Below are 25464 nucleotides of genomic sequence, written 5' to 3' on the forward strand. Positions count from 1 at the left end.
AATAAAATACAAAATGAGGATTTTATTGAATTTTCTGCAGAAATACGTCAAATTTCTGGGTATTTGCTGCGAAAAAAAACATAGCCCCCACGTGTCCTGCTTTTGTCACTCAACAGCAGACGACGCGACTGAACAAGCATGGCATGGTCAGGTCACTCAGGATCCGATTTCCAGCAATTTAAAAATACATCTTCTGTTACAAGAGGAAATAAGTTCCAACAACAGGAGCGGAGTATAGCAGGAAACAACAACCAATTCAATGTTAAACAACAGCAAGTCGGAAACATTGTGAAAATTGAAGATGTCAATCAGTCTTCATCAAACATTGTAAAAAATTTTTATATCAAATGTTAACTTTTAAATTTTAATTGAGCATCCTGCATGATTAAATCTCTAACTATGTCTGTTGTCATCATAGCTGCATGCAGAACTGTGGCTCTCTGGCCTTGGACAAAAAATTCGGACAAACTGGGCTTTCCAAATGTTCTGTCCCAGAGAGCTTGCCTATATATATCTGCAGCTATTTATGTCACTATATGTGCAAGCATTATATAATATAATATTTAGGTCACCTGAGCTGAAAGCTTAAGTGAGCTTTTCTGATAACCTTTTGTCCATCCATCTGAACTTTTCACACTATTGACTTCTTCAGAATCACCAGGACTGGGCTAATTTCAAGTAAACTTGCCACAAAGCACTCTTGATTCAAATTTGTTCAAATAAAGTGCTACGTCCTCTTTTAAGGGGATATAATTAAGAATTAGTGAAAATTTGGTGGCATTTTTAGCTCTACTGGTCAGAGACCACAGAACAGCTTATGCGACAGTAAGGTGTCCATCGTCTGCCTGTCTGTCTGTCCGTCTGTAAACAATTTTTCAAAACGCTACTCCTTCTACAGTTTTGGTCTGATTTCAATATAACTTGGCACACAAGTAGACTATTCTAAGATACATAATTCTGTAAATCGGTTTTTTTATGTCACTGAAAGGTGTTGCCATGGTTACTAAAAATAGAGATTTCTGGGAGATACTTTCAAAATGCTACTCCTCCTACAGTTTTAGTCTGATATCAGTATAACTTGGCACACAAGTAGACTATACTAAGATACATAATTCTTTTTATCAGTTTTTGATTTCAATGAACGGTGTTGCCATGGTTACCAAAAATAGAAATTTCTGTGAAAAACTTTCAAATTGCTACTCCTCCTACAGTTTTGATCTGATTTCAATATAACTTGGCACACAAGTAGACTATAATAAGATACATAATTTTATTTATCGATTTTTGATTTCAATGAACGGTATTGCCATGGTTACTAAAAATAGAAATTTCTGTAAAATACTTTCCAAGTGCTACTCCTCCTACAGTTTTGGTCCGATTTCAGTATAACCTGGCCAGTGGAACACAAGTAGACTACACTTAAATACATAATTCTATATATCGGAATTTGATTTCGATGAAAGATGTTGCCATGGTTACTAAAAATAGAAATTTCCTTGAAATACTTTCAATGTGCTACTCCTCCTACAGTTTTGGTCTGATTTTAGTATAACTTGGCACACAAGTGGACTACACTGAGATACATAATTGTTATTATTGTTTTTTGATTTTGTTGAATGACGTTGCCATGGTTACTTAAATCGAAATTTCTGTAAAATTATTTTAAAAGGCTACTCCTCCTACAGTTTTAGTCTGATTGCAATAAATCTTGCCACAAAAAGAGACTAAACCAAGAATCATTATTCTATTTATTGCTGTTGTAAAGTTTCAAGTCCAAGTGCTACTTATATTCCTTTATAAGTACAGCCAGTAGAGCTACAGTCTCGTCAGAGACTTCTGGTTTACAAGTCTAATCTTCTCAGAGCCACTGGGCCAAAAAAAAAAATGAAACTTATGTGAAAGCTGAATTCATTATGATTAATTACATAGTGTAGATTAAAGTTTGTTCAAATCATGACCCCTGGGAGTTGGGTGGGGCCACAATGGGGGATCAAAGTTTTTACCTAGGAATATATAGTAAGAATCTTAAAAATCTGCTGAAGAAGAACAACAAAGCCATAACAAGTCATATTGATATGGAAGCAATTTAAGGTACTGTAGATTCAAGTCTGTACAAGTCATGACCCCCAGGGATGGGCCACAATGGGGAATCACATAGGAATATAATACTTTTAGGGTAGGGGCTCCAAATGTAACTTGGAAAATCCTACATACCAGACTAGGATTGACCAGAACCTGAATTATAGATACCGTTATGTGCTCTATCAATTGAGTTATCTGGCTGCTGGCAAATGGATTTGCCTGCATGAAATCTAGGCCAGCAAAAGAATTATTGTAAAGAATAACATTTGATAACATATATATGCATATCTAATACATATTCTAAAAGGTTTTGAATTCCTTGCCTGTTCCACTGAAATGTTTTAATAAAAGAATGTTATGTATAAGTATTGAACTCTAGACATTCTTAAGTTAAAGTTGTTGTGACCATGCAGTGAAATGCTCTAGAAGTGAATACATGTAATTTATTTGATTTCAGAGTGTTGTCGGAGTTATAATTGCGAAAGAGTCGCCAAAGTCTATTATCTCAAGGAAAAGTAAGTATGCATTTCCTATAACTGCAGAACTGTAGTGTTATGGTTTTATATTTTAGTCTTTGACCATAAGGCTACAGATCCCGTAATGTAAATAAAGTGCAATTTGGGGATGTATTTCGCCACTTTCCAGCTTTGGTCAATCAATGACCTTTCATCCCCTAATTCTAGACATATTCTCTAACCAACCTGTATATTTTATACAGCTCCCAACCATTTATAGTAGTCGTCTCTACAGACCAATAAACTCGCTTGTTGTGAATTTTATCCGACAACAAATTCACAGAAGTGTGCAGAAAATCTTGAACCGTAAATTGCACTTTATTTATATTACGGGATCTGTAGCGTTATGGTCAAAGACTAAAATATAAAACCATAATGCTACAGTTCTGCAGCTACATTTCCTTCTTAGTTTATAAATCAGTATATGTGACATGACATGTTTTCATTTCTTTCTTTTTAATTTTGACCTCTGTGTAAAACTTGTTATTGCCATTTTTTTCATTGATAGATAGTAAAACATGATCCTTGTAATAGAGTGATTTCTTTGTGGGGCATTGTCCAAAATATTAGTATTCTTAGTAGGGTAAATCTTAGAGAAAAAAGTTTTGAGGACATTTCTTGTTCATATTAAATAGTAAATATTTAATATTTATTTAAAATATTTCAGACCCAGGAACAGAGCGCCACCTGGTGAGCTTTGTTATAAGGGATTCTCCGATGGGATTTGTATCTGTCACATGCTGGGGATCAGAAACATTTATAGCAGGGATATCAAACTGTTATCACACTGGTGATATTGGTAGGATACTGTTGATTGTTATGCACTAATTCTGCCTTAAGAATACTATATTTGGTTGTTTAATGAGTAGATAAATACGTGTACATGTAAATATGGATTATTCAATAGATTTTGGTTCAATCAATAATTGTGAATTTAATTAACCTTCAATAGGACATTCTATGTTAAAATCTGAATATTTCGTAAGCTTGGAATGAGGCTGTTTTATTGATATAAGATTGATATAAGACACTGGCAGTATTCTCCATTGCAGAGGTTATGTATATAACTTGAATCTTTTTGTAGTTCAACTGTCCAACTTTCAAGTGTTACTGAAACCTACAGATGGAAGTGAGGAGAAATTCAGACCTTGTACACCACTGTAAGATTATTGTATATCTTAAAAAAAAAAAGAAAACAACAAAAGTTTTTGGCTCATTTGAGTTTTTCTGATCAAAGGGTGTCTGATGTCTATCTGTCTGTCTGTATACTTTTCACATTTTTGACTCCTCAAGAACAACTGAGCTAATTTCAACAAAACTTGCCACAAAGCATTCTTTGGCGAAGGGGATTTAAATTTGTTGAAATGAAGGGCCATGTTCTCTTTCAAGGGGAGATAATTCAGAATTAGTGACAATTTAATGTCATCTTTCAAATTTGACACTGTACGAAGGGCTTATTTATGGCAAAAAATGTTGAAACATTCTATAGATGGAAATATGTTAAAAATAATACAAAATATATACAGTAATGCAAAGTCTTGTGTAAGGCAAGGCAGTTCTTGTTCCAATTTTTTTATTTCAAATATTGGTGTACGTCAAGGTGAAAATTTATCACCTGTTCTGTTTGCCATTTTCCTTAATGATTTGGTTGAATTTATGTCACATGCCTATAATGGTCTTGTAGATATGAACACGGCAGCTCACTTATTAGATACTGACGAGATAACTGTTTATTTACGTTTGTATTTGTTGTTGTATGCTGATGATACAGTTATTTTAGCAGAGTCAGCTGCTGAACTGCAAGCTTCTTTAAATGCAATGTACTTGTACTGTCAAACTTGGAAGATGCAAGTTAATTCTCTTAAAACAAAAGTTGTTATTTTTTCTCGCTCTAACATGAACACTGATAATTTACATTTTACTTATAATGGTGATAGACTAGAAATTGTTAGAAACTTTCAATATCTTGGAATAATTTTTTCTAGTAAAGGTACTTTTAATGACGCAAAGTCACATCTGGTACAACAAGCCAGAAAAGCTATGTATATTGTTCTTAAAAAATCCAGGAAATTAAATTTACCTATTGATATGCAACTGCAACTTTTTGACACCATGGTTGTACCTATTTTGTTGTATGGTGTAGAAGTATGGGGTTTTGAAAACTGCAGCATTTTAGAATCCTTTCATATGGAATTTTGTAAAAAAAAATTTTGAAAGTTAAAAAAAACTACTCCTCATTGTATTGTTTATGGAGAGCTGGGTAGAATACCACTTAGTATATTAGTAAAGTCTAGAATGGCTGGTTTCTGGCAAAGGATTTTGTGTGGTAAAAATGAGAAAATTTCCTTCACATTGTACTCAATTTTGTATCAATTTAGCTCAAAAGGTTTTTACCATTCAAAATGGCTCATGGAAATTAAGAATATTTTACATGATTGTAATTTGGATCTAATATGGAATGCTCAGTTTGTTGATAAATCATGCAAAATTGGTGTGTTGGTTAAGAATACATTAAGAAATAGTTTTATCCAAGACTGGAATGTAAATGTATTAAATTCTCCAAAATGCCTTAATTATAGAATGTACAAGTGTGATTTTGGTTTTGAAAATTATCTAAACATGTTACCAAATGATCTTAGATTATATTTATGTAAATTTCGTTGTGTCAGTCATAACTTGCCAATTGAAGCTGGTAGATTTTATAGTATTGATAGATCTGAGAGACATTGTAACCTCTGCAATAACAATGAACTTGGTGATGAGTTTCATTATTTATTTAAGTGTCCTTTTTTTAAGAATGAAAGACAGAAATTTATACCTAGCAATATTTACACAAATCCAAACACAATATCTTTTTATAATTTGATGAATACTTCTGATATATATGAACTAATAGGTTTAGCTAAGTTTTGTAAAACTGTTCTTAAATTATTTCATGCCTGAACTTCCTACAATGTAAACATTAAACGATTTTTTTTTTATACAACCGTCAGTACTGTCCATATCAAAGTTCTTTTTGTGGTTCATTATGTTAACTGTTCACATGTTGATTTGTTCAATTGTTAAACTCTTATTGTACTAACATACCCCATGTGGGGGCTTTAGTGAAAATAAAAGTTTCAAGTTTCAAGTTTCAAAACTTTCCTTCTCAAGAAGAACTGGGTCAGAAAAGTTCAAGTATCTTCAAATCATGACCCCCTGGGGTTAGGGTGGGGCCACATTGGGCAATCAAAGTTTTACATAGGAATACATAGAAAAAAATCTTTAAAAATTTTCTTCTCAAGAACAGCAAAGCCATGGTTAGTCATTTTTATATTGCAACATCCTCAGGTAGTGTAGATTTAAGTTTGTTCAAATAATGACCCCAAGGGATAGGATGGGGCCACATTAGGCGGAAGAATCTTTAAAAATCTTCTTTTCAAGAGTAGTACAGAAACGATTAGTCATTTCTATGGAAGCATTCTCAAGTAGTGCAGATTCAAATTTGTTCAAATCATCATCCCTGGAGTAAGGTTGGGGCCACAATGGGCAATCTAAGTTTTACATAGGAATATATAGGAAAAATCTTTTAAAACTATCTCTTTAAGATCAGCAAAGCCCTCATAAGTTATGTTTCTATGGAAGCATTCTCAGGTAGTGTAAATTCAATTTTTTTTTTCAAACCATCAAGGGTGGGGTCACAATGGGCGATCAATTTTTTATATAGGAATACTAGTATATAGGAATATTTTTTGAAAAACCTTTTACTCAAGAAAAACAAAGCCATGATTAGTCATATTTATATCAAGAAAAACAAAGCCATGATTAGTCATATTTATATGGAAGCATCCTCAGGTAGTGTAGATTCAAATTTGTTCATTACATGACCCTTGAGCAAGGGTGGTGCCACAATATGTGATCAAAGTTTTACAAAGGGTGATTAATCTTATGATAAAGAACAACAGGGCCTCTTATAGGAAACAGGATGTTTCTCTGTCTCAGATGCTGAATAAGCTATGGAGAGATTCTGGAGACTCAATCATTGGGTGCTTTAAGATGTGATCGCTATCTAAATTACATACCATTTTTTAAACTAGATTGTTGTTCATTAAGTAGCATCAATTTTCAGGTAATCATTATTTCGTTTTGTTTGAAGGCCATTTAGCTTTTCCCTGAGTGAGAACTATTCCACCATCACAGCTTACACAGGGTATGATGTGGAGGATTATCAGGCCCTACTTCACCTCCCCACAAAAGCCAGCAATGATTACTACAGTCTGGAAGACATAGTGGCCAATGGTCAGGCTCTCAATGGAGAACATATTAATATTCTGGCCATTCTTAAAAAGGTCAGTACATATGCAATGGCAATCAATCAGACCAAATCTATCCGCTAAATAATCTGACAACAAAAATTTAATGGTGTTTAATTTACGAATATGGTTTAAATTAAGAATTTCAAATTCTTTCATGACTCAGGTTGGTGAGGTGAAGGACATTACAACAAAAACAGGCAGACAGACTCAGAGATGTGAGTTGACCCTGATGGATGAGGGCTTGTCGAGCTTTCCCTTTGTAATGTGAGTTCTTGTTTAATCCAAAGCCTGCCAACTCTAGTCATTTAGTCAATGTTACAATGATTATAATTCAGGATGTCCTGTTGAAATACTGAAACATTTCTTTAAAAATGACTCTAGTGGAAGCTACCTTACATACACATGCTTTGACTTTTGTTGTTTGTGATCACTATAGATGGGACAAAGAGGCTGCCTCTATGGCTTCCACATGGACACCTTACAACACAGGTAAGGAAGTGTTTGGATAATATCAAGAACAGTAAACATCAACTTTTCATAACTCACAAGTGAATGTCCATATATTGGTACTAATATAAAGCATATTATAGATACATGTAGATATATAGATACATGTAGTAGTTCAAGTTTTTTCCATATGTTTTGGTACAAGTATGGGTATCATAGTTGTTAACAATGAAATCATATCAAAGATAACCTCTGTTTTTCAGTGTTGTATGTGGCAGATGCCCGGATGTCCTTTGACAGCTACAGATCCTGTATGGTGGCTACCTCTGATTCTAAGACAGTCTTTACAGTTAATCCAGGTATCAGCCATATTAAGACAGTCTTTACAGTTAACCCAGGTATCAGCCATATGAGGACAGTCTTTACAGTTAATCCAGGTATCAGCCATATTAAGACAGTCTTTACAGTTAATCCAGGTATCAGCCATATTAAGACAGTCTTTACAGTTAACCCAGGTATCAGCCATAATAGGGTTCTATAGCAATTCCATCTGCTACACTTCTTACACTTTTTTATGGAAATATAAATCATCAAAATGCAGGTGTCCTCCAGTAGTTACAGGGTTTGTCCTTTTGTTAATACATGTACCTCTAAGTGAAGCAGTAACTTGAAAACTTTCTATCCAACAAAGTATGTTTCTACATTTTATGAAAAAAAATCCTATATTTTGGTATTGCATAGTCATTGTATTAACATGAATATACCTAAGGGCTCTGAATTGTTGTATCAAATTGTCCAAAGTCCAAAGACAGCAGTTGTATTATTAAATAAGACTTAATTTTGATTGTAGACACCCAGGAGGCTCACAGTCTGTATCAGTATGCTCAGAGCTGTGACATCACAGAGGAACCAGATGATACTAAAGCTGATCCACCCTGTATGTGTACATGTATCCTCAAATTATTGTATTTAGTGGACACTCATGATTTGATCATGTATAAACACTAGTACTCTCTTAAAAAGTTTATTATTCTTTCTGCAAATTTAATAAATCCACTTCCAAAAATATTAATTATGAATTGGAGGCACCAAATATGAATCTCAACACTGATTTCATGCTTCATTTTTAGGGGTACGATTGTTTAAGGTTCATTGATACTCTGATAAAAGAGATAACTTTTAAAGAGATAACCTTTATAAATTTGTAAAGATTTTTTTTTGGACCAATTTTTTACTGCATGCTACATGTGTGCTAAATTTGTTTACATTTTACTTATAAAATATAATTATTTTAGAAAATCATCAGTGTTTAAAAAACTTTTTTTATGTGAACTAAGGGATTATGAACCTTAACATTGTATGAATGAATGATCTTAATTCTTCTGAGTTCAGCAGATTGATGTATAGGAATACTTTAATTTGCAGTGGAGAAGATAACAGAGAAGTTTAATGTATCTGATGTGAAGAGTGTGATGTGTGACTTACAGACTCAGTGGAAACCTACTGTGTATGGTGTTAGCTGTCTTTTCCTGTCCCAGTTCAATACAGACAAGGAGGACCCTAACTCAGTCATAACCTATAGATGGTATATCTATTGAGTATATGCTTCAGTGTTTCAAAGTCTTAAAGTTCAGATATTTTAACAATAATAAAAAATTGAAAACTTAACAATTTTTGCTATACTTATATTGATATATATATTTCGTAGTTTTTATATTCTGTTCTTATACAAACTCTTTCTATGTAAAGTCCAGGTATAGTGTACATTGTCATCATCCCCATTCATCCATCAGATCTTGTCCTCAAATCTTGACACCTCCTACATTTTTATTTAGATATTTTTTGTACCCGGCTTTCACTGAAAGTTGGGAATATTAATTTGGGTCTGTCCATCTGTCTGTGTCTGTCCATCCAACTGTCATTCTGTCCATCCATCTGTCATTTTGTCTGTGTGTAACACTTTCGTTTCTAAATATCACAAAAAGACTGAGAGCTTTTGCAATGAAATTTTATATCACAATTCCCTATGGTTGAAAGAAAACCCCTATTGATTTTTAGGTCAGAAGATTCAAGGTCGAGGTCATAAATTCATACATTCTGTCTATGGGTAACACTTTCATTTACAATTTTCATTTTCATTTCAATCTTTACATTTTCATTTACAGATAATATCTTAAAAAGCCTTTGAGCTCTGTCAAAGAAATTTTATATTACAACTCCCTATGATCTAAAAAAGATTTTTGAGGTCAAAAGGTCATGATCAGTTATTCATTTATTGCAAATAACAGTTTCGAGGTGATAACTTCAGTTTCTTTGAGCTTTCTAAAATAGAATTTATTTTCACAACTCCCTGTAGCCTAAAAAACACTTTTGATTTTCAGATCAAAGGTCTAAAGTCAAGGTCAGATTGACACATACATCATACCATTTAAGCTTTACTTTATCATATGTGCTCATCTGCTGAAGTTGATATTGATGCTCTCCTATCAGACAGTGGTCATGCATTGATGGAATATAATACTTTTGTTTCCTGACTATATCTGAAATTGCCTTTGAGATTTTGCATTGAAATTTTATATCACAACTCCCTATGACCTTAAATTTATATATTCCAAAAGTTGGTTTCCAGATGATAACTTTAGTTCTCTGAGCTTTTTCAATAAAGTTATAGATCATAACTCCTAATGGCTTAAAAAAGACCCTACTTATTTTTAGATCCAAAGGTCAAGGTCAGAAATTCATTCAATACAAAAAATGGTTTCTGGATGATAACTTTAGTTTTCCCTGAGCTTTTTCTATGAAATTTTATATCATAACTCCCAGTAACTTAAAGAAAACTACTTTCGATATTTTAAGTCACCTATTGCGATCTGTTTTCATCTGTCATCATGTGCTGTCAGTCTTCAGCTTCTTCTCTGGAACCACTCAACCTGTTTCAACCAGTTTTGGCATATAGCATCTATGAATGCTATCTCTACAATTCTGTGGATTCTTTGTCTATTCAGTATTTGAAATTTTTAGGTCACCTGAGTCACTCAGGTGACCTATTGCTATCTCTTTTCATCCGTCGTCGTCCGTCGTTCGTCGGTCGTAAACTTTTGAACATTTTCAGCTTCTTCTCTGGAACCAGTGAACCAATTTCAACCAATTTTGGCATATAGCATCTATGGGTAAAGGGGAACAAAAATTGTGAAATTCGTGGCCCCTGCCCCCCTGGGGCCTGAGGGGTGGGGCCAAAACCATCAAAATTAATGCAATCTTTAAAAATCTTCTTCTTTACTCCTGGACATCAAGCAGTCAGACTGTTGGCATGATTGTAATAAGCATTGAGCCCTCTACCAAAATTGTGAAATTCATGGCCCCAGGGTCAGGGGTTCTGGTGCTAGGGCGGGGCTATATAGATCATATAGTGAAAGTGCATTATTTCTTTGAAAATCTTCTTCTCTACTCCTTGGTATTATTGAAACAAATTGAATACATAGTTATGATGAGCAAGGGTGACTCTACCAAAATTGTGAAATTCATGGCCCCAGGGTCAGGGGTTCTGGTGTTAGGGTGGGGCTATATAGAACATATAGTGAAAGTGCATTATTTCTTTGAAAATCTTCTTCTCTACTCCTGGGTATTATTGAAACAAATTGAATACATAGTTATAATAAGCAAGAGTGACTCTACCAAAATTGTGAAATTCATAGCCCCAGGGTCAGGGGTTCTGGTGTTAGGGCAGGGCTATATAGATCATATAGTGAAAGTGCATTATTTCTTTGAAAATCTTCTTCTCTACTCCTGGGTATTATTGAAACAAATTGAATACATAGTTATGATAAGCAAGAGTGACTCTACCAAAATTGTGAAATTCATAGCCCCAGGGTCAGGGGTTCTGGTGTTAGGGCGAGGCTATATAGATCATATAGTGAAAGTGCATTATTTCTTTGAAAATCTTCTTCTGTACTCCTTGGTATTATTGAAACAAATTGAATACATAGTTATGATAAGCAAGAGTAACTCTACCAAAATTATGAAATTCATAGCCCCAGGGTCAGGGTTTCTGGTGCTAGGGCGGGGCTATATAGATCATATAGTGAAAGTGCATTATTTCTTTGAAAATCTTCTTCTCTACTCCTTGGTATTATTGAAACAAATCGAATACATAGTTATGATAAGCAAGAGTGACTCTACCAAAATTGTGAAATTCATAGCCCCAGGGTCAGGGGTTCTGGTGTTAGGGCAGGGCTATATAGATCATATAGTGAAAGTGCATTATTTCTTTAAAAATCTTCTTCTCTACTCCTGGGTATTATTGAAACAAATCAAATACATAGTTATGATGAGCAAGAGTGACTCTACCAAAATTGTGAAATTCATGGCCCCTGGGTCAGGGGTTCTGGTGCTAGGGTGGGGCTATATAGATCATATAGTGAAAGTGCATTATTTCTTTGAAAAGCGTCTTCTCTTCCCCATGGATATTATTTAAACAAATACATGGTTATGATAAGCAAGGATGCCTTTTCCAAATTTGTGAATTTCATGACCCCTGGATCAGAGGTTCTGATGTTAGGGCGGGACTCTATTTATTATATAGTGAAAATGCATTAATGCTTTAAAAATATTCTCTGCACCTGGGCATATCAGAGGCAAAAAGAGTAAAAGTTTTAATAAGGAAGGGTATTTTTACCAGATTTTTGAACATCAAGACCATTTGGTCAAGTGTTCTAGTCCAGGCCAGGGCTCTATTAATTTGTATTCTACTGAGAGGAGTTATCCCCCTTTGCCATTTACTTTTGATAATTAATCACTGTAAATAATGTACTTGAAAGGTTAATAGAATTATAGAATTATGCAAGAATTTTTATTGTATAATACAAAAAGTACTTTCATAGTTTTAATGATCAGGTAGACTTGTCTTATTAAGGTTTTCCATCCCTAATAGGAACTAATTCTCTATCCTTAAATATCAATCACGTATATAATACTCTGATATTAATTAAAAGAACTTTACAGTAGAAAAGGATTTACCAAGTGAAAGTTTCAAAAACGTAATTAACTAAGCAGTATTTAATTAATAGAAATTGCATTGAAGTCTATGGAGACAAGCGATTTTTTTAAAATAAAAATTCAGATAATAAGAATATCAATAACTACTGTGGTGGAAAGATCCATTAAATCATTAGAAATAGAATGACAATTGAAAACAATTTTTTACCATATATTTTTTTAAAATTGATTTTTATTACTTAAAAAAAGAGGGAGATAACTCTTCAACAAAGGTCAAGTCATAAATTAGGACACTTCCATTCTTACATGCTAATAGTAATAAATGTAGATTATGTCTAAATATACTGAGTATTCCACCCGTACACATCTGTTATGTATTCAAATTCATTGAATCTGAGGCTATTAGGGATGGAATACCAGTACCTTAAATGTTCATCAAAGACCAAGAGTCTTACTCAGGCCAATGTAAGAGATTTCCACAAGGAATTAAAAGAGTACAGAAGCACTGATAGTTTCTTAATATACTGTCCGGTGAGAGTGATAAATGGGGAACAGATTAGAACCTAATTTATGAACTGTTAATGAATACTAGACTAATTTTTTTGTTAATCCTGATCACCCTATTTTTCTTGCTTTTGGGCAACAAAGCTTCACCTTTCAGTTCATTTTATACTCTATGGATCCTCTAAATTGTTGTATTATACTCAGGTGACCGTTAAAGCCCTTGGGCCTCTTGTTTAATTTACCCCTTGCTTGAAAGATCTGTCCAGATAACACAAATCTAGATTATTAAGCATTGAGTGTTTTTCAAAGATACATGTATAATTGTATACATATCATACCCTCAGTAACTGCTTCTTTTTTTCCTTTCAGTAAGAAATGTAAGCATCCTATAACAGAGATGAATGGCTACATTTGTTCTAATGTTGAGTGTTGTAACAGTGCCCTAAACTTGTTTGATATCTGTGAGGCCCCCATGCTTGGAGAAGCTGACATGGAGTATAGGATCCCAGTCTCTCTGTCTGACCACTCAGGTACACTGGAGCTGTGTTACCTGTATGGCAGTGTGGCAGAACACCTCATAGGGGTCAAGGTACTAGTTATAGATTTCTATGTACGTAGGCTGAAAAGTGCTTCCTGTACACCAAGTATTTTTAGCTCACCTGAGCTGAAGGCTAAAGTGAGCTTTTCGTATCGAAATTTGTCCTTTGTTTGTCGTCGTTGTCAACTTTTCACAATTTCATCTTCTTCTCAAGACCCACTGAACCAATTTCAACCAAACTTAGCACAGAGTTTTCTTGGGTCAAGGGGATTCAAGTTTATTCAAATGAAGGGCCACACCTTCATTGTCAGGTAGTGTAGATTCAAGTTCGTTCAAATCATGACCCCGGGGATAGGGTGGGGCCACAATGAACGATCAAAGTTTTACAAAGGAATATATAGGAAAAATCTTCAAAAATCTTCTTCTCAAGAACAGCAAAGCTGTGATTGGTCATATTTATATGGAAGCATTTTCAGGTGGTGTTGATTCAAGTTTGTTCAAATCATGACCCCCAGGGGTAGGGTGGGGCTACAATGGACAATCAAAGTTTTACATTGGAGTTTATAGGAAAAATCTTCAAAAATCTTCTTCTCAGGAACAGCAAAGCTATGATTGGTCATATTTATATGGGAGCGTCCTCAGGTGTTATACATTCAAATTTGTTCAAATCATGACCCCCTGGGGTAGGGTATGGCCACAATGGACAATCAAAGTTTTACATAGGAGTTAAATCTTTAAAAATCTTAGGGTCGGGTGGGACCACAATGGACGATCAAAGTTTTACATAGGAATACATAGGGAAAATCTTTAAAAATTTTCTTCTCAAGAACAGCAAAGCCAAGCCATGATTGGTCATATTTATATGGAAGTATCCTCAGGTAGTGTAGATTCAAGTTTGTTCAAATCATGACCCCCAGGGGTAGGGTGGGGCCACAATGAAAGTTCAAACTTGTAGGGAAAAAAAGCCACAGTTAATCAAAGAAATATGTAAGCATCCTTAGTTAGTGTAGATTCAATTTTGTTCAAATCATGACACCCCCCCCCCCTCGCTTTATGGGTGGGTTGGGACCACTTATGCATTTAAGCTTTTCAATAATGAATTGATTTTTATACCCCTGCTCAGAAGGAGAGGAGGATATACTGTTTTACCCTTGTGTGTTTGTCTGTGTATACATCCATCTGTCAGACGGTGTGTCTGTCCGTAGCAAATTTTGGTTGCAGTTTTCTCAGCAACTACTCATTGCAGATGCTTGAAATTTTAGCACACTCTTTGTTTAGGCATGCCATATGGTGGGATTCATTTTTGTACAAATCTGATGTCAACTTCCTGTTTATCCGTGCATCTGTCCGTACCATACATAACATATTTTGGTCGCAGTTTTCTCAGCAACTACTCATTGCAGATGCTTGAAATTTTAGCACAGTCTTTGTTTAGGCATGCCATATTGTGGGATTCATTTTTAGCTCACCTGAGCTGAAAGCTCAAGTGAGCTTTTCTGATCACATTTTGTCCATAGTCCGTCTGTCTGTCTGTCCATCTGTAAACTTTTCACATTTTTGACTTCTCCTCCAGAACCACTGGGTCAATTTCAACCAAACTTGCCACAAAGCATCCTTGGGTGAAGGGAATTTAAGTTTATTCAAATGAAGGGCCACACCCTCTTCCAAGGGGAGATAATTAAGAATTGGTGAAAATTTGGTGTCATCTTTTAAAAATCTTCTCAAGAACCATTGGGCCAGAAAAGTTGAAACTTATTTGATACCTTCAATACATAGTGTAGATTCAAATTTGTTCAAATCGTGACCCCCGGGGGTAGGGTGGGCCCACAATGAGGGATCAAAGTTTTACATAGGAATATATAGGAAAATTCTTTAAAAATCTTCTTCTTAAGAACAACAAAGCCACAATTAGTCATATTGATTGGAATCATCCTCAGGTAGTGTAGATTCAAGATTGTTCAAATCATGACCCCCGGGGATAGGGTGGGGCCACAATGAGGGATCAAAGTTTTACATAGGAATATATAGGAAAATTCTTTAAAAAATCTTCTTTTCAAGAACAATAAAGCCACAATTAGTCATATTGATATGGAATCATCGTCAGGTAGTGTAGATTCAAGTTTGTTGAAATCATGACCCTCGGGGTAGGGTGGGGCCTCAATGAGGATCAAAGTTTTACATAGGAATATATAGGAAAAATCTTTTCAAGAACAGGAAAGCCATGATTAGTCATATTGATATTGAAGCATCCCCAAGTATTGTAGATTCAAGTTTGTTCAAGGCATCCTCCAGTAGTAGGGTGGGGCCATAAGGGGGATCAAAGTTTAACAAAAGAATTATATATAGGAAATATCTTTAAAAATCTTCTTCTCAAGAACAACAAAGCCATGATTAGTCATATTGATATGGAAGCATCCTAAGGTAGTGTAGATTCAAGTTTGTTCAAATCATGACACCCCCCCCCCCCCCCCCCCAGGGTAGGGTGGCAGACATCTTTAAAGTTCCGTTTTCAAGAACAGCAAATCCATGATTAGTTATATGAATATAGAAGCATCCTCAGAAAGTTTAGATTCATTTTCATTCAAAACATGGCACCTGGGGGTAGGGTATGCCTAGAACAGGCGATCAAAGCTTTACATATGAATATATAGGAGAAGAAATCTGCTGACGAAGAACAGTAGGATCATATTGACTCAGGTGAGCGTTGTGGCCCATGGGCCTCTTGTTGTAGAAATCTGATATCAACTTCCTGTTGATCCGTGCATCTGTCCGTAACATACATAACAAATTTGGGTGGCAGTTTTCTCGGCAACTACTCATCGCAGATGCTTGAAAGGATGACTGCACTTAACGCCGGTTTTTGGGTCTTTTTCGGTTGCTTCTGTTCCTTTTATATTTAAACCTTATTTCACTTTTGTATGTTTATGAAAGAATCCTGTCAATCTGGAACCAAATTTAAATCCTAAAATGATTTTAGACTGTGATACAATAAAATGATTCAATGTTTTTTGTCCTTACTGCTTTCCAAATATAGAGAATTTACACTTACCTGCCCTTGATTGAACATACGATATGCATGAGAGGTGGAGCTAACATTGTAAGAATGGGTCTAAATTTAGACTTGATAAATAACAATGACTTGTTTGAAAAAAAGAACGCGATCACTCTTTCCAATCTCCCTCTCCATTCTGTATGGGACAAATACACTACCGACAAATGTTTCAAAACGAAATTAACAATAGCAGCACGTCAATGTAATTAAAGCAGATTTTATATCAATGCCAGATGACTTAACTATTCGAACACAATGTCCTAGTTAGCACAACACATGCTACCTTACAAGTCACGTGACGGAATTAAGTATTCACAAAGTTACCTGAGGTACGAAATCACGTGATGAATTTTAATATTCACCATGTCACAACCCTTGGTTACAACACAGTGAGCGAATGTAAGAAGAAGCAGTTTTTTCTCTTTTTAACCATGAGCGCATGTTTGTCTATTAATCTCCTCTTGACACATTATTATTTATGTAAATATACAACTACTGTTAAACATAGAACAATAGACAAACATGCGCTGACTATGTATGATGTCAGTAAAAAAGTGGGCGTCCTCATTATCGAACAGAGATTCAAGAAATAGTGATGACCCCTGCCTTTGAAAACAGATTCGAACTTCGTAAATACACACTTTTATTAAACGTAATTACATAAAGTTGTAGGTTGGATGTTGACCATTCTTGCAATGAAAAGAAAAATGCTTGTTTTGAAAGTTTATTTTGGCGCAAATTTCGCATATCCTTTTAAGTGCAGTCATCCTTTTAACACACTCTTTGTTTAGGCATGCCATATGTTGGGATTCATTTTTGTACAAATCCGATGTCAATTTCCTGATTATCACTGTGTCTGTCCATAACTGAACTTGTGTATTCACATCATAGTGGTGGTATCATTAGTGAGCATTGGCTCACAGACTTCTTGCAGCTTTTTTTCCTAGCCAATGTGCTCAGGTGAGCGATGTGGCCTATGGGCCTCTTGTTTACTAAAATTCAATTTGTGTTGCAGGTGGAGAATTACCTCAAGTTAGATTTGGCAAATAAGACAAAGATTAAGTGGAGGTTTCTTTTAGAAAGGTGTAAAGTGTACTTTAAGGTAAGTATGGTCAGTTTGTACAAAAACAGTAGCCAAGGCTCATAAAATTGTTAATAGAGTTGTAAATAGTTTCTTTTTTGCCTCTTAATTTTTTTAACTATCCATCCACCTGTTTTTTCACCCATTTTCCAATACGGTGTAGTGATTTCTTAAATCAAATTCCTTTGTTCACAAAGTTTTAGGGACATATAATTCCAATGGTAATGATCAGTGGAAGTAACTCTCAAGTCTATAAATTCCAGCTTCAGTTAATCCTTTTTCATCTGGCCAAACAAATGCCATAAATTTAAGTTTTAAAACTCCATTGACTGGTGAAGCATACCACTACAAATTACCATTTTGCTCAAGATGTTGGGCCTGAACCTTGGTGGACTAAGGCAATACACATAAAGTATCATTCCACTTTGGCTAGTGCTTCAGTATTTTGAAGTTTGTTTAATTCTCTAACACAGGTATACAGAAGCAGTAAGTATGGAGGAAAGGCTGTTTTACAGATTATATCCTGTTCTTTAGCACACCCTGAGGATATCTACAACCTGGCATAAATAACAGGTATCTGACATCACCTGTAGCTGCAGTAGCTGATGAGTAGAACATCAGAAGACTTTACAGAAGCTGTCACTGTGACATGGTTACATAGAACACTGGCTGTGATATGTTTAACAGAACACTTGCTGTAATATGGTGAACAGAGCACAAATTGTGATATTTTGAAGTGGAGGACAGGATCCAGTATTTAAGCCTTTTTTCAATGAGAGTTTACAAATTAGAGAGTTGTGACACTGTTTTCTTGTTCTGTATTGGTAACAAGAGAACTGGTCTCATTGTTTATATACATGTACATCTCTACATATACAGTATTTATGGACTGTTTTCACTATTTTAATTCATATTCTGCTTAAATGGCTTTTTATTGCTCAGGAAGCAATCAAAATGTAGTTCAACCAGTTCTTTCATCTGAATACCTGCAATAGTCACTTTTTTGTTGGTGTTGTAATCTAAACCAAAAAAGAGTAGGTAAGAAGCACAGTTTTGCTATTTCTGTTGATTCTTTTATTTGATATACTTATGTGATCACAAATTAAAAGAAAACCAGTATTAATCTTAACAAAGCAATTAAAGCAGGAGGCTGTTTCATGGTGTCAGTTTCTCCTTAATATCAACTTTATCGTATCAAGATACTTCTTGAAGTACAAACAACTGTTAAATATAAATCCATACAGTATATTTCAGAACTCATAATTTGTCCATAAAGTGAGGTTGTCCATCTTTCTCCCGGCGTCTTGTTAACACTTCACAGCCAATGTCTGTAACTAACAGCGTATGTTCAAACTGAGCAGATCTCTTTCCATCCAAGGTGACTGCCGTCCAGTTATCAGGCCACATTTCATCACGCCAAGTACCTAAATTACAAGTGAACATTAAACAAGTACCTAAAAAACATAATATAACAGGTGAACATCAAACAAGAAAGAGGATACATTAAAATAGTTTAAAATCTTGGTAAACAAAATGCTTGTATCAAAAATCTGTTGTGTGACCTTGATAACAGCTAAGACTTGGTCACAAGCAAAGCAACCTCTGTACAAAGTATGACTTGATGCTCCTCCAGTATAATTTGTCTTAAAAAATTAAGTTTTTGATACTTTCAGGACACTGAACTCTGACTCTGTAACCTTGTCTAAATAACCTTTGCTCAGGGTCATGAAACATCCTCCGATTATAATTGACCGTGAGGGCAAGTATAATCTAATTATTCCGCTACAAAATTGTGCTATGGGCAACATTTAATGGAGTATTACTTTCTAGACCTAAGAAACATTGTACCTAGTGATGTTTTTCTCTCCAAAATTAAGCAATTTTGAAACCTGTGACCTTTACCATGTCCAAATTACCCTGGGTTCAGGCCATTTCCATTTTAAAACTTGTGACTAATGTAATTCAGTAACCATATTGTACCACCTTGTTTTAAAAAGACCTTCTATCAAGTATGAGCCTTAACAGTTTCTGGGTTTCAAAGTTATGCCCAGAAAAAATCCCAGTCATCTTATTCCTATTAAATGATTTACATTGGATGTAATGTACGTGTACATAAATTGGCGTATTCAAAATTTAGCGCAATCACTGGGTATGGAGTTGTTGGTGTAATCATGAATTAGCGCTATACGTCTGTGCCGTATATTGTATATATAAATGATTTCTTAGCGATATTCATAAATTAGCACATCGTTGTCTGCGCCAAAGTCCCTAAAATATGAAGCCCGCTTTTTGAAGTACACATACAGTATCACTTTAAAATTTTGAAAAGTCTTCTGCAAAAGTTCACATAGAGTATTATTTGACAAAGTCTGGGGAAAAGTATAGTTTCAGATATAGTTTATGCACAAAAATGGCTACTTATGGAGGATGATTCCACTATCCCCCTTAAATTGAGAGGGGGGTCATAAAAAAAGAAAAGCATATTAAAGGTACCTTCTGATATCATTGGTTCTATGGTGAATGAATGACCAGGTTTCATCACTCCAATAGCCTTGTTTTCTGTAGAAAACATAAAAAGCAGCATAACAGAAACTTCTTATTTGTATAAATCTTGATAAAAGTACATGTAAATTCACCTTTAATTATGGTAATTCCAGAAATATAACATGGAAACTTACTGCCATAATGAGGAACACTGGGGGCTGTATGGAATAATCTGTTAAAAATAACCACGACTTACATGAGGAAAAGGACTAAAAAGGTAAATTAACTACAGTAATAAATGATTTAACTGGTCAAAGAATGAGCTGTCTATATACGGAGTCTAACATAGCACTTACTGGTGAATGCCATGACCACAGTAGCTCCGAACGACAGAAAATCCATGAGCCTGGGCGTGCTTCTGTATAATGTTTCCCATCTCTCTGTACCGAACACCTGGCTTGACTTCAATAAAATCACACAGCATTTATACACATTCATCAATTAGACAAACTTGTTTTTGCTAAAATCTGCTGTCAACTTTGTTATTTAAAAAAAAACACCTTGTCAAACTTGTGTACCTTCTGCTATAGCCATAGCCAAACACTCATGCGTCGTTTTCACCAGTTTTTTACTTTTTTCATCTACATTTCCAACAAAGAAAGTTTCATTAAGATCTCCATGGCACCCTCTATGGTATACAGTAATGTCAACTAAAAGAGAAAATACATTACACTTTAAGTCTGAACATATATGCAAAAACACCTTTTAAACACTACATCTGTTTTCCAAATTGTAACAAACTAAATGTACATGTATCTATACTGGTTTTTCCTTAGAAAAGAATTAATAATAAATTCAGCAAGTGTAACTAGTACAATATATGTTTTATTGTTTGCCACAACTATTTTGGTGCAGAGTTTATGTTTGTTAATTAATATCCCACCATTCATAATGTCACCATCTTCTAATGGCCGCATGTCTGGTATACCGTGACAAATAACTTCATTTACTGACCTGAAATACATAACAAACTTTAGCTAATAATAAACTCAACATGCACTAAAAATCTTTGGTGTTAATAAGTCAAACAGAAAATTTCATGCAGAATGGAATACATCTGTCCTCCCTGCATTCTGGGTTTAATGCTTCAGGCACGATTTGTATAATAAAAAGACTGATGACTTACGTACAACAGGACTTAGGAAAGCAGTAGTAATTAAGTGGAGATGGGTAGCATTGTCTGTCAATACAGGCCTGAAAAAGACAATATTTGTACATTTGTTTCTATCTCACTGAAATGGACCACTCTGCTTCTGGCTGACCAAATCTAATATCTTTACCAATTTTTCCCATTAAAAGAAAACTTGATGTTTTTTAATTTTTATTCCTTTGTTGTGCAATGTTGATTATTAAATGTGTACCTCATGAACAATTCTGTCAATTTCTTCTGTAGTAACACCCACTGCTGTGACATCAGCTGCTATATCTAGCACTTCTCTTCCTAGCTGTAAATACATAATTAAAATGTTTAAAGTACTACTGTCTTTCTCTACCTCACTGGCTTAGGCTGTACCATTATAGATGAGCAGTTGTGAGATTGAATATTGTAAACAACAATTTTAACAACAATTAAGAGAAATGTTGGCAGTTTTAGTATCAGGGTGGTTCTACCTATTTAAAAGGGAGTACTTTCTTTAACATTCTTCCTAAAGGGAAAGGAGAGTATTGCTGTGAATTTGTAACTTTCACAGTGAAAATAACACATCTGTTATTTATCAATTTCATTCAATGCTAAATTACAGTGTTTCACTTTTTTAAAAAATAATAAAAATCTCTGTGTTTATTTTTCCTAATGGCCTGACGTGTCAGGAGATACTGACATTACAGGTGACCCTCAGATCTTCCTGTTCCTGAAGGAGATACTGACCTTACAGGTAACCATCATGTCCTCCTATTCCTTGAGGAGATCCTGACCTCACAGGGGAACATCAGATCTCCTGTTCCTTGAGGAGATATTGACCTCACAGGGGAACCTCAGCTCCTCCTGTTCCTTGAGGAGATACTAACCTCACAGGGAACCTAGGGTCCTGTTCCTAGAAGAGATACCGACCTTACAGGCAACCCCCAGGTCCTCTTTTTCCTGGAATAGATACTGACCTTACAGGCAAACCCCAGGTCCTCTTTTTCTTGGAGGAGATACTGACCTTACAGGCAACCCCCAGGTCCTCCTGTTCCTCAAGGAGATACTTACCTTACAGGCAACCCTTAGGTCCTCCTGTTCCTCGAGGAGATACTGACCTCACAGGGAAACCTTGGATCCTCCTGTTCCTGTAGGAGATACTGACCTTACAGGTGACCCTCAGGTCCTCCTGTGTTCCTCAAGGAGATACTGACCTTACAGGCAACCCTCAGGTCCTCCTGTTCCTCATCTGACAAAATCTTTATATTTGTAGATCCTCTCATCTGTCTCTCGCTGATAGGTATACCTGTTGTTTACATATGTAAAAATATCACTTGTCATACATTGATCATGGATTCATATGAAACAAAATTTTCTCTTATATAAATTGTATGTATTTTGAACTCACCCTCTGGATGCTCAGCATAGTCAGGTCTGGGTATCATATCAGGAACCATACGTTTGGGGGTCTACAAAATTTCACACTTTTGATTAAAACATCTCTAAAAAGTAATGCAAGGATAGAAAAACTTATCAAGTGAAACAAATTATTTAATTATAATACAAAATTTAAACTTAAGACTAATTTTCTTTCTCCATTTAGATAATTTTTAAATTTTTATTTACAAAAATAAAACACAGACTTTATATTCATATAAATGATTTCATTCAAATGATTTGATTTTATTTATTTTTCTTGTAAAAAGATCTTTTTTCAGCAAAAACAAGGTATTAAATGCTTAATATATTCCTTATATGACATACTGTACACAATAATTTTAGAGAAATTGATACAATTAAAAAATTTTGACAAGAAAAATCAATTTTATTTAGGAATGACTCTAATTCTTGGCCAAATTATTCGAGTATAACCTGGTTTGGGTCAGTTTACGCTTTATAATCTGCAAAGCGGATTATAAAACAGCGTAAACTGACCCAAACCAGGTTATACTCGAATAATTTGGCCAAGAATTAGAGTCATTCCTTATAATTTAATTCTAAAATCATTAAACAACTGTGGGTGTAAAATGTCGTTGCTTTTTATTAGTTCAAATTTGTCGCTCAATAATACAACCGTAGTAACGGAAGTGATGGGAAGCAAGGGGAGGTAAAAACTGATATATAGTCCTAACAGCCATGTTGTTTGTTTACATGTGGTAAGATCCGAGTTACTGTTTGAAGTTAAAGGTACATTTATTAAATCTGGAATTTTCCATGAATCCCGAGGACTGGAAATCAGAGGATTGCATGGATACAGACGATTCAGCTGGTTGTCAAGGGGGGGGGGGGGGGGGGTGTCCCCATACCAAACCAGGTTATACAGAAATAATTTGTGTTCCTTTTTTGAATTTAACCAATCAGAGGTTAGAATACGAACAAAATTTAATTATTAATGAATGATTCCGTTTGTTTTTTTCTGACATGGGGTGTCAAAAACCAAGGCACATGCAGATGCTAACCACTGAAAAAACTTGGAATGGCCTTACCATTCCTAGTCGTTACCTGAGAACATCTGGAAAAACTTACCACTCTTTTACACTTGAAAGCACCTGTAAAATTATCACTCTATGTGGTCTGAGAGCACCTGTAAACTTATCACTCTATGTGGTCTGAGAGCACCTGTAAACTTATCACTTTATGTGGTCTGAGAGCACCTGTAAACTTATCACTCTGTGTGGTCTCAGGGCACCTGTAAACTTACCATCTATGTGGTCTGAAGGCATCTGAAAACTTTCTACTCTATGTGGTCCAAGGGCATTTGTAAACTTACTTCTCTATGTGGTCTGAGGGCATCTCTAAACTTACGACTCTATGTGGTCTGAGAGCACCTGTAAACTTACTACTCTATGTGATCTAAGAGCACCTGTAAACTTACTACTCTATGTGGTCTGAGGGCATCTGTAAACTTATCACTTTGTGTGGTCTAAGGGCATCTGTAAACTTATCATCAATGTGGTCTGAGGGCATCTGTAAACTTACTACTCTGTGACCTTAGGGCACCTGTACACTTACACACTGAGGTATGAGGGCATCTGTAAACTGACCACTCTATGTGATCTCAGTGCACCTGTAAACTTACTACTCTGTGTGGTCTGAGGGCACCTGTAAACTTAAATCCAGGCCAAGGGTTGTATTCACCACTGTTCTTTGCCGATTCATCTTCTGCAAATTCACATCAAATAATCAGAGTAGGTAATTGTTTTATATATGTATATATCTGTCTTATAATTATTAAACAAACTAGGAGATATATTTACATCCACTGAATATTTTCTCCTTTATTTCTTATGAAAACCATTGTTGTTTATCAATACTTTAATGTCACTAAGCAAGCCACCTGTATAGATTTTTTGAGCAGTGGTTCTTCCAACATACAATAATGTACGTATCAATAATACAATATATAATGAACTTAATATGATTATTTATACAGACATGAATATAAACAATAATTTTTTAATTTTTTTTTTTTTTGGTATGGGAATTAACGTTACATCTATTGCAGAAACAAGAATTAACTGCTTTATGTGTATTATGTATGTTAATTTTCTGCAACAGCTACGACATTGATTCCCATACCAAGAACCAAAGAAAGCATTTTATTGTTCAAAATAGATTACTGGTACTTATAATTTATATAGACATTTGCACCTGTTGTTTGCAGTCTTCCAACTTACTTGCTTTTTTATGAATTTTCTTATGATCATTCCAAAACCCCTTAAAGCATTCCTGAAATATACATATATCTATTGAAATGTGATCAAAAGATATATTTGATGTTCATGCACTTTCCTCAATCAATCGTTCATCAAATTTTTAAGGAAATTCGGGTTAAAGCAAGTTTGTTTTTATAATGGTAACAAACCTGTGAACAGAAAAATGACCCGGGAATAGAAAGTTTTATACATGTTGGACACTGTAATTTGGCATCCTTATCACAGCCAGGAGTTTCACAAGAACGCTGAATAACTTCTACGTTTCCTGCCATCGCATTTGTGACTATTTTGACGGAGAGTTATTTCCTCTTTGCATACGCTACCCTCAAAAAGGAAGGGTAGGATTTTCCGGAATAACAGTACAGTGCAGGGATGGGGTAATTGAAAAAAGTAATTGTAATTGACTGTAATTAATTACATCTTTTGAAGTAATTGGAAGAGGCTGAGCTTATATACAAATAAACGATGTTCTGTATATTCATTGAAAAGGATTATAAAAATTTTCAAAAAAATTAAAAATGTAATTTGTAATTTAATTAATTACTTTTACAAAGTAATTGTAATTTAATTAATTA

At 34.8% G+C, this 25464-nt stretch overlaps 2 protein-coding genes across 3 annotated transcripts; one reads left to right on the plus strand and one right to left on the minus strand.

Moving 5' to 3' along the window:
* The first annotated feature begins 131 nt into the window (after positions 1-131).
* Positions 132-18664, plus strand: LOC133174839 (meiosis-specific with OB domain-containing protein-like). The gene is made up of 13 exons (XM_061309937.1): positions 132-327; positions 2540-2597; positions 3265-3396; positions 3682-3757; positions 6733-6925; positions 7056-7156; positions 7329-7381; positions 7603-7698; positions 8190-8276; positions 8765-8924; positions 13208-13427; positions 17444-17530; positions 17983-18664. Exons 1-13 carry the CDS (start codon positions 139-141, stop codon positions 18073-18075), a joined length of 1545 nt encoding a protein of 514 aa, XP_061165921.1. The 5' UTR covers positions 132-138; the 3' UTR covers positions 18076-18664.
* Positions 18561-25189, minus strand: LOC133174841 (methionine aminopeptidase 1-like). Of its 2 annotated transcripts, XM_061309939.1 has the most exons (14): positions 25039-25189; positions 24851-24902; positions 24276-24335; positions 23979-24001; positions 22582-22642; positions 22388-22479; positions 21415-21498; positions 21180-21247; positions 20937-21007; positions 20572-20703; positions 20350-20455; positions 20188-20225; positions 19999-20068; positions 18561-18929 (listed from the first exon to the last, which is right to left on the minus strand). In XM_061309939.1, exons 1-14 carry the CDS (start codon positions 25159-25161, stop codon positions 18767-18769), a joined length of 1143 nt encoding a protein of 380 aa, XP_061165923.1. In that variant the 5' UTR covers positions 25162-25189; the 3' UTR covers positions 18561-18766. The 2 variants fall into 2 exon arrangements, with proteins under 2 accessions (XP_061165923.1, XP_061165922.1); XM_061309938.1 differs by lacking the exon at positions 23979-24001 and having other exon boundaries at positions 24253-24335.
* Positions 25190-25464: the final 275 nt, after the last annotated feature.

This window comes from Saccostrea echinata, unplaced genomic scaffold (genome assembly GCF_033153115.1).
Source record: "Saccostrea echinata isolate AGI-Se365-2 ecotype Australia unplaced genomic scaffold, CSIRO_AGI_Sech_v1 ptg000060l, whole genome shotgun sequence".
Lineage (NCBI taxonomy): Eukaryota > Metazoa > Mollusca > Bivalvia > Ostreida > Ostreidae > Saccostrea > Saccostrea echinata.

What these genes read in the sequence shown, in the direction of transcription:
- LOC133174839 (XM_061309937.1), top strand. Translation starts at nt 139, where the DNA reads ATGGCATGGTCAGGTCACTCAGGATCCGATTTCCAGCAATTTAAAAAT. An exon ending in TCGAGCTTTCCCTTTGTAAT is followed by an intron (nt 7,157 to 7,328) that starts GTGAGTTCTTGT and finishes TGATCACTATAG; the next exon opens with ATGGGACAAAGAGGCTGCCT. An exon ending in AGTCTTTACAGTTAATCCAG is followed by an intron (nt 7,699 to 8,189) that starts GTATCAGCCATA and finishes TTTTGATTGTAG; the next exon opens with ACACCCAGGAGGCTCACAGT.
- LOC133174841 (XM_061309939.1), bottom strand. Translation starts at nt 25,161, where the DNA reads ATGGCAGGAAACGTAGAAGTTATTCAGCGTTCTTGTGAAACTCCTGGC. An exon ending in CTCTCAGACCACATAGAGTC is followed by an intron (nt 22,643 to 23,978) that starts GTAAGTTTAGAG and finishes GAAATTTTGTAG; the next exon opens with ACCCCCAAACGTATGGTTCC. An exon ending in TTTCCTAAGTCCTGTTGTAC is followed by an intron (nt 21,008 to 21,179) that starts GTAAGTCATCAG and finishes TATGTATTTCAG; the next exon opens with GTCAGTAAATGAAGTTATTT.